This window comes from Ostrinia furnacalis, unplaced genomic scaffold, assembly GCF_004193835.3.
Source record: "Ostrinia furnacalis isolate ACB-3 unplaced genomic scaffold, ASM419383v2 OfSCF7452, whole genome shotgun sequence".
NCBI lineage: Eukaryota > Metazoa > Arthropoda > Insecta > Lepidoptera > Crambidae > Ostrinia > Ostrinia furnacalis.
This window is the reverse complement of record NW_021137691.1, coordinates 239,621-253,833: the sequence shown is the minus strand read 5'-3', so window position 1 is coordinate 253,833 and position 14,213 is coordinate 239,621. Positions and strand designations below refer to the sequence as shown.

The 14,213-nt window shown below is 36.7% G+C and overlaps 1 protein-coding gene across 2 annotated transcripts in view; it reads right to left on the bottom strand.

The window, feature by feature from the left end:
• Gprk1 (G protein-coupled receptor kinase 1) overlaps positions 1–14,213 on the bottom strand; it is a 49,083-nt gene that overhangs the window by 24,478 nt on the left and 10,392 nt on the right. For both annotated transcript variants that reach the window (XM_028320775.1, XM_028320774.1), the window contains exons 2-8: positions 13,386–13,462; positions 3,886–3,959; positions 3,497–3,598; positions 1,190–1,264; positions 1,049–1,110; positions 862–970; positions 102–236 (exon numbers count right to left, since the gene is read on the bottom strand). In XM_028320775.1, the coding sequence (XP_028176576.1) occupies positions 102–236; positions 862–970; positions 1,049–1,110; positions 1,190–1,264; positions 3,497–3,598; positions 3,886–3,959; positions 13,386–13,462 (634 nt within the window). The remainder of the gene's footprint in view (positions 1–101; positions 237–861; positions 971–1,048; positions 1,111–1,189; positions 1,265–3,496; positions 3,599–3,885; positions 3,960–13,385; positions 13,463–14,213) is intronic.

Genomic DNA, 14,213 nt, shown 5'->3' with positions numbered 1-14,213 from the left:
GCTTAGACATATCTACCTACCCATAAAGCTATCTGCAGAGATTATGTTGAATGTTGATGAATACGGGGTGTAAGAGGAAATGACAAGGAAATTCGACTTACCCCGGTACTGACTAGTGAGAGCATAATCCGTTCGTTGAGCGCGAGCGTCTCGCCCTGCTTCATCTTGATGCGTTTCTTGTCGAGGCACTTCATCGCGTACATCTTGCCGGTATCCGCCTTCCGACAGCCGTACACCTATTTTGCATAGAAAATGTATGTTAATTTGTGGAATAATAGACTAATATTTCGGTGTAAAATTCGTGATCTAAATATATAAAAGGAGAAACTGACTGACTGACTGACAGATCAACGCACAGCCTAAACGGCTAAACGTAGGCACTTGAAATTTGGAAGGGACGTAGCTTAGGTACCGTAGAGGTGCACTAAGAAAGGAATTCCCGAAATTCGAACGGGAAAAACGGGATTCACGCGTACGAAGTCGCGGGCGGCCGCTAGTTGAAAATACTTTCACGCTGATTGTAAAGAGGAAAATGTTATAAATATTATGAGTTATAAAAATAAGTGGGTTTGGCTTATATTAATATGGATGTTATGACACATGTCATAAATGTAGCAGGAAGGCACTGGATGATGCAGGCCGCTACTAACCGGTCATTATGGAAATGATTGGGGAAGGTCTATTTTCAGCAGTGGACGTCCTATGGCTAAAATGAAGATGATAATAATAATATGACACATCAGATATTTATAGCTGCTATGGCATGAAGATCAACAAAACATTTATTTATTGCGAATCTAGAGTGTTGTAGGCTTATAGGTAAGTCAAAGATAGGTACTGTTATAAAGGTTCATAACTCACTTCACCAAAACCACCTCGTCCGATGATGCGATGTACGCTGAAGTCGTTCATCGTTAATTGTATGTTTAATTCTAAGTTTTTCCATTGACAAAACCTTGTGTATTTGTCACTGCAACAAAAGGAATCGTTATCTATGCGTTGAAGGACACATATCGATAATTTTAGAATCGATTTCAAGACAGCTTACCTTTCTAAGAATAGTTTAAAAGGCTCTCCTCTGAGATGTTGGAATATTTCTTCAATATACGGCTGGAAAGAAGGCAAATATCAGTAACATGTCAATACAGATTTATTGTACTCAATAATTTAAATTATGAGAAAAATATACCTCAAATAGATTTGGTGGCACTTCGTGTTTCATTAAATATTTCTGTACATGCGCTACGCATTCCTTGGAATAATCCTGCAACAATCATACAGTATTAATAAATAAATAAATACCAAAACGGGTATCCGAGTATAGTTTTAATCAAGCTAGCCTCTTATTCATAATTTATCATCCGCATTATCATACCAAAGAATTCCGAATTAAAATCCGAGCACTAGGTCGAAAGCTGAAATGCAAAACTGAAAACAATCCGGGTCGGATTTAAAACCAGCATATCTTCAATTTATTTAACAAAGAGCTTTAACTTTTAACTGGGACACTCCCACAATTAGGGCACGGCACGAATCGCATAAGCTGTGATGGCTGCGGGCTGGCGTCCACGTTCATCCAGGGTGCTAATCCCCGGAGGTCGCAACTTTTCACATTTTAATTCACCATAATATAGACGCCACATGTGAATTTTAAGCCGTATTTGTATTGAAAAGCAAAATGGTTTTAAACTCGTGTAGCGTTTTTTTTTTGCTCTTGTATTAGCATTGTGCCACTAACAATTTATTACTTCATCTAGTACATGATTCAATATAACTATCGACCTGTACCTTTCGCACCACTTGGCTAGCAAAGAAAAGCAGCGCAACATACGGTGCAAATCGCGAAACAATATACTGAAACAAAACTCGAACCTACGCCACATCAAACGTAGATTCAAATAATCGTATACAAGTTTCACAACATGTATGAGTGAGTGACAGACAATGCAAAACTAAATGATACCCTAATTTATATGCGGCGAGGATTTTACATCGTAAGTTCTGAATGCGAACAATTACATGAATCAAAGTTCGTTTTTTTTTTTCAGGGATTCATTCAATTATTTTGCTCTACAGTGGTCCAACAACAATCGCAAACTAATATTGCTCGAAATAGAACAGAAGGACAATCTCAACTTGAGGATTTCAATTGCCGTAAATTGGCTGCATAATGTTCAATGCATACCAATTAATTGAACAAGCAAACAAGCGGTTTATTGATATAACTACCGAGTACTTTAAATAGAACAAGTAGTTCGAAATGGGCATCATGTATGGATAATAATAACTCGTGCACGCGATACATGAAAATTAATCCCCATAAAGTAATTATTTTGAGTTTTAATTAATGATGTTTTGAGCAGCCGCAGCGTACGCGGATGCATTTTAATCTCCGGGAGCGGTGAAATGCAGTAAATTCAAAGCGTGTTTCATTAATGCAGGAACTCCGTTATAAGAACAGCGTTTTGAATATTTCTAACAATAATGTGCATTGCTACATTAATTTCCTAATTTGTGCCTATACATCGACATAGCTGAATTTCAAACAAGGCTTTCCAATGAACAATGCATAAAAGTATCGTTATCTTACGGATAATATGAAAAATTATATCTACTTATCGAATATTAACCAACTACTAACATTTGTGTCTAGTAAGTAGGGCAGCAATTCGTGGTTAGAATATTAATTTAGGCCGCTGGTGGTCATTAGAAATCGATTGTGTTGAACAAAGAAAAATATAAATGTAAAAAATCAACAGCATTATCACATTAACACCTATCAGAGTCGAATAGCGCAATTGACCAATAAAACTGATTCATCCACTCCGATAAATCAAAGAGCCCGTTCAACTGCGATGATTTATCTTAAGTGAGATTATCCCGTTCATTAGGAACAAATTACAGGAATTACCAGACATTAGTGGGCATAGAGCTTATCGATTGTTATCTGTACCGTCGGGCACCACGCCAAGTGTCCGTCAACGAGGGTTGCTAAGGTATATTCACATTGATATGGCGTGCATTGCCTAGAGGATAACTGGCAGATAAAGCTTTAGGCCAGTAGACCTAGGATGTACGCCGCGATAAGCCTTTATCATGCGATTTTATCGATTTTACGCGATAAGCCCAAACGTTTGTTGTCTAAAATCATTGATAAGATTTTATCACGGTGAGCATCCCTATTGAGGTCCTTATTGAGAAACGGACTCAACCTTAGCAACCGACAAATAACAGGAGAAACTATTTATTAATCAGTTACGCCAAATTTTAATAACGTGTAACATTTGATCAGAAGAAATCATTGGTAGTGACATTCACTTTGTAATTGATGATTCAAAATGAGGCACATAAACAGAATTTAGTACATGTATATTACATGTAAACTTCAACATGTAATAAAATGTTAACATAAAATATTAAACGACTTTCAATATTTTACAAGTTTTACAACACATTAAAGTCCCGTCACATCTTAAAACATCAAAAATTTACTTACGTGTGAATGTGCTAATAGTTCCTTCATAATAAAATTGTCATAAATATCTCTCGCGATCCTCCGCCTTTCTTCTATACATTCTTGTTTTTCATATAATTTAATCTGTTGAAAAAATAATAAACTTAACTTATTGCATTATAAATGTCGTAAATCTGGTGCATATTTCCACAATATTTCGATGCACTAACTTTATTTATTATTTATTTTAAAAATTCTTTGAAAGTTAGAAGTAATATTTAATATTTTATTTGCTAGAAAAAAATATCTGTGGTGTAAGTTTTATTATAAGGCATTCTATTTTGTTATCAAGGCATAAATAATTAATAGGATTATTCAAATCGACATTTAAGTAAACAAAGTTAGTCATGAACTATAAATAATTACTTTACCTCTTCATAAAACTTTAATTGTGGCACTGGTTCTTCTGACGTTTGTTCACAAAATTCCTTAAATAATAAATAACCTGAAACAAAAACAACAATTAGGAATGTGTCTTTCTTTACATACACTGACCTAACATAATAACTAAAATATTACAGGTTTGTTTTTTTTTTTTTTTTTTTCAAAAATTGTAGGAACAAATTATGTCAGTATGTTTCCTATGTCATCATAAAAATGATTGTCCACGTGAAATAAAAAAAAAAGAAAATAACTTATTAACATTGTTATCAGTCATTTTATGGCTATATCAAAATGACTGTATTTGTCAGGTTATTAGGATCTAGACGCTAAATCGATCGTAAACTCATAAGCGTTTTACCTAATGTCCAATTATCACGTCAAATGGTACGACCAAGTATCAATTGCGTCTTTAAGGCCGTACGTAAGACTAACCACGCATTTTAGTACATAAGGCGGCATATAGCTACGTAAATGTTTTGGAATCTTATTTCGCTATATTAGGTGCTATATTGCAACAACATGTAAAATCTGACGTGCTGTCGACTGTACAAAATATCATCACGCAGTAAATTTTATGACGTAGCAATGAGTTGTTGTTAGTGACATGTAATAAAATTCTTGCTAATTTTTGTCTCTATCGCTATTCGATAGAGAGAAAAATTCTTAAGTTCTGATTGTTCCGAATTACCTACATATTCATAAGGTTAATTTCTAAGGATTGATTGGAGCGCGAAGAGATAAGACGGCTATTGCGATTTATTACTTAGAACGAATGAGAGCATTTGCGCATCAGTGATGTTTAGACACTTCTAGTTAAATCAAATTTAATTATGATGTTATTAATAAAAATCGTAGCTAATAAACGTAGTTTTAAGTCTCTCAATCGATTTGGTTTGATTTTTATTTTTTAGCCTACATTTCGAACAAAGTGATGCAAAAACATTTTAGAGATTTAAAAAAAAACTTGCATATAAATAAACATTAAGAATCAAAGTAAACAATTGTGGTATTCGTTCAATCGGTACAACTCGAATGAACGTAATAACCACTTACCGCAGTGAACACTAACATTTCATGGTAATAGATCTCCGTCACTGGTCACTGTGATAGGAACCATTATTTTGCCGTTTTATGAACTTTGTGTATGAATGAATTAATCAAACTTCATTAGAAATAATTATCATGGTTTCGTAATTTATTTATTATTCAGTGTTAAATTGTAACACCGGCATACAATATCAATTTAGATAAGCTGGATCAAAAACCAATCTTTTATCGTGGTATTAAAACCATTTTATTAGCTAAATCCGCTACTGTACCCGCAATACGATAAGATCATATAAGGCTCAAAACTATTCAAGCTTAAACTCAATATTTAACTCAATCAAAGGTATCTGATGCGATCTGCGGTCAAGTCATAGTAATCATACATTATGCGAGCCGCAGACTGCATCGGAGTGTGGCAAATCCTTCAAATGTATGAGTCCACATTATCTATGTAGTTTCAATTTCAAACTACGAGCCTAATACAGCAGACGACAAGTACTCATCAAAGGCAACTACAAAATATCTTATAAGATTTTAGGATAATATTTAGGGCTCTACCAATAAACTATGCCACCGTATGACACGGATATCGGCCGTCAGTCATCGTGACGCTCAAAATAATTACCGATTGCAACATATCATCGACCAGTATATTTACACAGATCTAACAAATCGACCGCATTTTTGCAAATAAAAATAGTATCTCACAGTTCCCAAAGAAATAGCTCACACCAGAAATTATGAGATTGTAGACGTAGAGCAATAAAATAATACCAATTTCTAGGGAAATGGTTGGTTGGTCCTTAATAATTTCACGCTATTCTGTGTTAATCTGTGTTATGTTACATCATTAACGGTTGTTAAATTTTCACTACGATGATATGATATAAGATATTATTCATTAATATGTATAGCGGTTTCTTCATCAACAGTAAGGATAAGAATCAACATAAATATTGGACTTTCCATAAGGAGCATTGTAAGCGTTGGGAAACCGCTGACTCAAAGCGTAAAAAACTTTCAATCAGGTGAGTGAGGTGCAATCCAAGAGCTTCCTCGTTGTGGATAAAAAATTTTATAAAAAAAAATAAAACCGACTCCAAACAAAAAACCTACACTAAAAANGCGCTTCTGTCTTGCGATCTCCCAACGTGCGCTGCTGATGGCTTTTCTCAGCTTGCCACAGTCGGTAACGGAATGGTTGCCGTCGCACACTGGGCACGGCGGTCTCTGCTGTACTCTCTTCTCTTCTATGTGGAAGACACGCTGGATATTCTGTTGTTTGCTATAATGGTAACTGTCTTCTCGGTAAACTGGTTCGGGAGCAGCGAACTTAGCACACTTCTCGGCCTCTTGCTCGATGAAGCGGCTGAACTTGATGAGGTCCGGTTCCTCTTCTGTATGCTCCCAGGCGAAGTCATACCAGCGGTAGCGAAGCGCCGGTGTAAGCTTCTCGGTTAAACTATACAATATCTCTGGATTATAGAGGTAGTGTGTTCGCCCAAGTGCACGAAGTGTCGCTACGCTATTCTGTATTTTGCTGGCGAACACACAAATCTGTTGCGGAGAGTCGATGAGTCTCGGTAGATTTCTCAAACTATCGATCTCGGACAGGGCTATAGAGTCCGGGCGGCCAAAGCGCATTTCTAAAGTGCGCATGATGTCTTGCGCCTTCGCATTCACTATGAGCAAAGAGGTCACGGCTTCTTTTGCTCGTCCGGTAAGTGACCGCCGGAGTCGTGCGATGTTCTCTATCTCGCTGAAAAAACTCGCTGTCTCGTTGTAGGCTGCTTTGAACGCGAGCCAATCGTAGTGCGCGCCACTGAAGTTCGGCAATTCTCCGATATACTGTGGCTGCTGTCCGGCGCCCGCTGCGGTTGCGATGGCGGTCGCGAGTTCCGTCAAGTCTATTTTTGATGACGTCGGCTGCGGTACGGTTACGGTTGCGGGCGATGGCGGTTGTAAGTCGCCATCTCCTTTCANCGTCCTAATAAATAAGTAGGTAATTAGTAATTATTTTTCTACGTTTTAGTGTAGGTTTTTTTGGAGTCGGTTTTATTTTTTTTTATAAAATTTTACTTATTTCTTGCTTTTTAGTTAACTAATTATTACCTTGATGTTACCACTGAAGGTAGGCAGTACACTGAGACCAAAAAAAAATGGTTCATAATCGGCGGAGATATTGCGTATAAAAAAGTTCATCCCCAATTTTCCACCCTTGGGGGTGAAATATTTTCTTCAAATTCGCATGAAACCACCCTTTTGATAATACCTATTCAACAAAAAAATAATCGTTCAAATTGGTTTATAATCGGCGGAGATATTGCGTATAAAAAAGTTCATCCCCAATTTTCCACCCTTGGGGGTTGTTTTTTTATTATTAAATTTAAATGGGACCACCATTGAGGTATTACCTATACGCCGAAAAAAGATTCGTTCAAATCGGTTCATAATTGGCGGAGTTATCGCGTAACAAACATAGAAAAAAAAAAAAAAAAAAACAAACATACGGGTCGAATTGAGAACCTCCTCCTTTTTTGAAGTCGGTTGAAAATATTTGATAAATATTGATCATAAAATCATGTTTGACCATATTGGTTCATTTTGTTACTTAGCTGTAGGAATCCAAAAAATGCAAAGAACTCTACCTACATTGCCGTGATTTCGGCCTCTTTAATTTTATTTTTGCCTTTTCTGGAACCTCTCAGCTTTTGATAAGCTCGTTCGTATTAATTACATACTTAGGAGCTCCAGTATTTTGTTAAAGTTATAGTAAAATCATTTTCATATTAATGTAAAACGTATCCCGCATAAAATGAAAAAGTTATTGAAATTATTGACAGCGTCGTCGGTTTGTTCCACGTATAGGGCTGTTCAACGTCCAGTGCAGTACCCGATAAAGTTATTTACTGCGAGTGGAACTGGGGCCGTCGTAAATTGCGTTGTTAACTCATCCCGGGAGCTTTGCTCCGCGGAAATATGAACACTTCTATAGTATAAGAGGTACTCATAATCGTAAGTATTTAGGTGCTCTATGTCAGGCAATCACAATTGATAAGAGCCTTAGACCACAATTGATTTCCTTATTTAATAAGAGGTTGCTTTCCCTCTGTAAAATTGCCATAGCATAAGCACAAAATGTGGTTTAAGCGACATTTTGGAAAAAAAAACAAAATCAGCCAAGTGTAATTGTAATTGGTATAGTTACGCAATAAAAATAAAAATTACGGAATATCCATATCATAATTGCATGGATTAGGCTCTTGAATTCCTGATAAGACTAGGCCAACTTCTGCGACGCAGCAGAAATCAGAAAAGCGAGGGTCTATTATAAGCAAATAGGTAATCTTGCCCCAGTCTCTCCCACTGAAATTATATTACAAAGGGATACTGCGTCACCACCTCCTGTCGCTTGTCTTATATGAGCCTCTCTACCTTAAATTTGTTCTAAACGGTAATAATAACGTAGATAGTCCGATAAAATATATTAAATTAGTACTATAAATAACATATCAGCACTAGACATTTGATAACCGATAGATAACACTGATCTGTGTGGACTGGTAACGTTTGTTGAGACGCGACGAACTGTGAATCTTGCATTGTTCGCTGGTACACCAGACGCCAGCTCGCTTTCCATTCATAACGCCACGGAATTGTGCTAAACTGACGTAGATAGGAATTGCGTGAATCAGTCATCATGACGCACGTGTAAAGTAACACTAGTCTTTTTGTCACAGGGCTGGTTAAATTGAAAAACGAAAATCTAGACTTTCATTATCGTCCATGATGTCTGCGGATATCAGGTCAGGTAGGTACTAAGAGTAGGAAGTAGGGTGTGAAGAAGACATACAAAGAGGTATAAACTGAAGAAAGCAAAACCCATATTCGAATATACGCTCGTTTTTCATTATATGTTGTCCGATAAGATTTGTTCAATGCGAAAGTCTTCAATTTATTTACTGCGGGGATGACGTCCATAATGCTATGAGTCTCATGTTGCAAGAACTAATACCGCTCTAGTAGTCTAATCAATCGCATCGCCCCACTTTAACAGTATTGTTCCAGTTAGAATATAAGAACAACCGCCGATATACGTCTGCGGGAATAAATAAACCGCTCGCAGCCGAGAGGTGAGAAATAAATGATTATGAAGTGTCTAAATTAATTTCTCAGTGGGACGACAAAACTTGCGCCCGCAGATATGTAGGCGTCATAACATTAATTCCGGTCATGAACCAGGCGAGTTCATAAATCATAACTGATCTCGGAGGGTTTCATTGACGCCCCGAAAAAGTGGAGCGGCCAAATACGTACCCAGTAAGGATGTGTATTATTATCGATTACGAAAAACAATCGAGTAGATTTGATTATAATAAACGATTTTCATGTTTTACATTCGCGATTTTTTTATGTTGTTCGTCATAGAATGACGCTAGTGCTATTTGTTTTTGCTACATTGTTATGTGACTAGGTATCTTTAATAATTAATTCAAGCGTTAAACATATATCGCTAAACAAAGATAACCTATCTATCGGCGATTATTTTATATTAAGTAAAACAATCGATTAATTAATAAATCTGGGGGCACGGCAGTGCCCCCACCAAGTCGAGCAAAAAAGCGGCACGGCCGTACCATCCTTTTCTCGAAGCAATTCAGGCCATTTTCGACCGCCTGTAACTTCGTTGTGGATAAAACTAGAAGGCTGAATTTTCATTAGCTATGCAGGCATTGTAAAGACACGGTATATTTAAAATTTCATTCAATTTGAACCAGTAGTTTAAGAATTATAACGGGTCAAAGTTACTTAATTTTGTCACTCACTGACTGACTCACTGACTCACTGACTCACTCACTGACTCACCGATCATCAAAACTCTAAGGCACTTCTAGCAGACCTAGAAGCTTCAAATTTGGAATATAAGTAGTGTTTGGTGTATGAATCAAGGAAAAACTAAAATATTTGGGGGCACGGTAGTGCAACCGCCAAGTCGAGTAAAATTTTTCAATTTCGGTCCAGTTTTCTAGATACATAACTGCTGTCTACAAAATACAAAAAGAAATGAGATCCCATCAAAAACAATACTTGTCAAAAAAACCAAGTCTCGCAACTCAGTTGTTCTACGGTAAAAAGTTGTGAGATCCATGTAATACCAAGTCCAGGCCAGGAAATCTTTAACGTTTTACATAAATATATTGACTTGGCCATCGCATGAAAACACGTGTAAATTAAATTATTTAGTGCGATGGCCAAGTCAATAATTTATGTAAAACGTTAAAGATTTCCTGGCCTGGACTTGGTATTACATGGATCTCACAACTTTTTACCGTAGAACAACTGAGTTGCGAGACTTGGTTTTTTTGACAAGTATTGTTTTTGATGGGATCTTTTTAACATACAATGTCACATCCCCAATACCCACCCACTGAAGGTTTTTCTGCGCTCATTTTCTCGACGGGGAAGGAAAGTCTGATAAGTTCTACGCACTGATGTCGGATTTTTATGCAACCTGCGTAACGATGAGTCAATGAGTCACGTTACTTCGCACGAATTCAGTCCGGTTTGACAGTCAAAGAAGTACCATTTACCTTTAGTCATCATCAATTTGTAATTTAAATATCGTTAAAGAATGACGTTGAGATTGAGACCGTTGACTTACATGCCATTTATTTAGACGATATTTCAATACACTATGAAATCTGGCTGTTTTTGTCACAATCACTACAATCAGCGTCAAATAGTTCGTGACACCCAGCCCCAAATTAGCCAAAAAGTCCGACATCTCTGTTACATTGGGAATAAGGTTGTGCTGTCAACTTTTTGGCCACTTTGGGTGTCACAAACTATTTGACACTGACTATACCTAGTCTTTTAGTCAAAAGGGGACAGTTTAAAACTCGTTGCAAAATCTGCAAGCTGTCGTTCCTTCCTATACAAGTAAGCAACCGAGATAAACGCGTTGTAGTGCGGATGTCTCTGGAGAAATCTGCGATATCGACACTCCTTGCTTGAGCAAGGGATTGCAAATGTGTTTAGCCACGACAAGAGAAAATCCTCGACACGTATCAATACAGATGCCAGACAGTGCACAGCAAAAGAAAGGTATACTTAGCTGGCACACAATCAAAATAAATAATTGTTTACGATGAACTGTTAAAAAGCTTTATTAAGTAGAAACTTCTCCATAATGACCATCCTAAATTTATTTAGCTAAAGAAAACATTTACAACTGAACATTAGAGAGAGTGATTTTACAACTGCGTTAAATGCTTAGTTTATTCTAGACGATAACGCGCTTTTATCGGGCTACGTAATCGCTCCTCAGTTTTATTTTGCTATGAATCCCCAAGCATAGGTAAACTTTTATTTATTAGTCTAGTCATCAAACTCATCAATGACCTGGATTTCATGGACCTCTATCTGTACACTACACCACACAACGAGTCAACTTTTTTCTAATGCTTGCGTAATAACGAAAAACCTTTTACTTCCGTTCTTAATCGCATGTTCATCTCCAAGAGATGAGTTCTTAACTCCATGTAAAGACAGACTCTGGTTAAATACTTCAAGCCCGAGTCAGCAATCTCAACTCGCGATGCAAAGCTAAGATATCGAGTTATATTGAGAAGAAAATTATACTCAACGACACGAGGTAACTTCATTAGATCCAAGCAATTGTAGGCAGGCGTAATCCAGGGCGTGCGTGCGCAAACGTCTCGGCTGCTTCAGCCCTGCTTACGTTTAATCTTGTTTACGATACGAATCCCCACAAGAAAGTTGCTGCGAAAGTGATCCCATGTTAAACTTATCTAGATCAGCCTTAATCCGGACAGGCAGTCCTATGGACATAGTGCACGCACGCAAATGAAGCAGTTGAGATAAGCTGGACTTATCTTTGGAATGATATGCATTTTTATTTGATCGACCCGTTTACCGTTTTCGCTATATCTACGGAAAGATTGATAGGGTTGAATATTTGTTGCAGCACTTGTGATAGGTATAAAAAAAATGTGGGAAACTCCAAATATACTCTTGTTCATACACCTACATCAGTTTAATCGCAAAATCACTTTGGTCCACCGCTGATAAATTATATCAAAATCAAAACAAAACGTCTTATCTAGAGATACCTAAAATGGATGATATTTTTGCACTTACGCTTAAAAACAAAGAAAACATCGGCTATTGATGTTTAACTGTTTCCTACTCGAAACAATCGTGATGAAAGAGCAGTCACTCGGACCACTAGCTCTGTGCAAGCTAATAAAACGTATTTGCCGAGACGGGCGCACGCTACTCCAATCCGAGAGCTGTAAAATCTCAGAAGTAATCGCTCAAGATGAAAAGAGCGTCAAAGGGCTCTCAATGTGTTTACAATGCTTCTCTCTGCAAGGTTCAATGGAAATGTGACTGTATGAGACTTCAAATGGGTAGGTAATCTCTTTACGCCAGTTTTAGCGTGTGCAAGAAATTTACCGTCGCTCCATCCACCGTCAGCGTACATCAGATTACACATTTTTGTTGCAAGGTAGCCCCTATTACAGCTACAAGACGTCATAGTGTTAAGCGTGAAGTAGATGACTGAATAATTACAACTTCAAGCAAAATTCGTCATTACGGAAAAGGCCCTCAAATATTGGGCACGCCTGACTCAAGCAAAGGTCGTACTGAGTAAAGGATGTACCGCAAACTACTAACTGTGCATCAAAACATCTGAGGAACATTAAAGTAGGTCCCTCTCGAGCGCTGTCCATTAAGGCTAGATGACTGCCGAGTAGCGTCCATTAAACAGGGCAAATAACGTAGATTGATACTGCACTTCCTTGAAAAAGTGCCTTTATAGTACTGTACCTCTAGTACGAAAAACTTTCGAGTTCGTTTCGTTTGCGTATTCAAAGTGTCATCGAAAAATTTTGTATGAAAAATTAAACAGCGCCCCCTATATTATAGCCGCCCTAGGGGGCGCTGTTTAATTTTTCATACAAAATTTTTCGATGACACTTTGAATACGCAAACGAAACGAACTCGAAAGTTTTTCGTACTAGAGGTACTGAGCTGCTACTTTAAACAAAATGGAAGTTTTCAAAGGGGGTTCTATTAACTTGTTTTAATTAGTTGAATGCCGTTGAAAATAAAATGTTTTATATAAAAACGAAAAGACTAGTTTCCTCTTCTTCTTTTTCTAGTTGTATTTTCGTATCAAATAAAGGTTTCCTATTTCTATTTTCTTAAATTAAATAAATTAGGCGGTACGATTTATGATATTCATCGGCCACATCGTTATTGTTAAATTATAAGTACTAACTTTTTCTATTGTATTCAACTTCACTACATTTTAGTACAGTACAGTAGATTATTTTGCTGATATCCTTGATCTTAATACGATTAACATTTATGCAAAGTATTATTTCAATTTTAATGACAAAATGACACTCACCTAAGACTTGATTAAATATTTTGTCAAAATTAACTTCATTCTTCTTTTCCATATATTTGTGCATAACACTCCGAACACTGAAACAAAGAGAAGGGTTATTAGAAAAAGAGAGGTCAACATTAAAACAATAATAACATACAAGTTGGAAATAATCCCCCGAAAATCCGTGAAAATTTTCACAAAATAGAACGACAGCCACGGGTACATGTGGCGGTATCCAGTTTATTTTTCATATTATTTTATGAATAAAAGGCCTATGTATTTATTAAAAGTATTACTTTTCGCGATAAACCTCCAGTCGACCTTCGCATTTCATCAATAAGGCATAACAGCGCCTCCGAATCGCAAGTTAAAACGCTGTTTTATCGTTTTGTTTACTGTAACCACGATCACCAAAAGGATTTTTTATGTAGACGACATAGCTCTGGCCTTCTTTACGACGTCTGTAGCCCGAAGCTATGGCACAATGGTCTACAAACTTGTTTGTTGAGACAGCTTTATTGGAAAGGGTTCAAGTTCAAAAAACTTAGGCAATGGCAAAAAAGGCAGTAAATAAAGCGTAAATGCTTCTTAAAATAACATAAAATAAATATTTCACGTCAAAATACGATGAAGATAAATTTATTAACTGCAAACAATCCATTACAAGTAAATAAAATGCTATCTCTGTTTGTTTGGAACAAAAATAAATTTTATCTCTATCATTGGAAATAAAACAAGTCATTAACGAAAATATAAATATTTTTTCCTGCAATCACGTCCAGCAACACTTAATTAAGTCTAAGTATTATAGTATTATGACGACTATGTAGATAACTAGATATTACA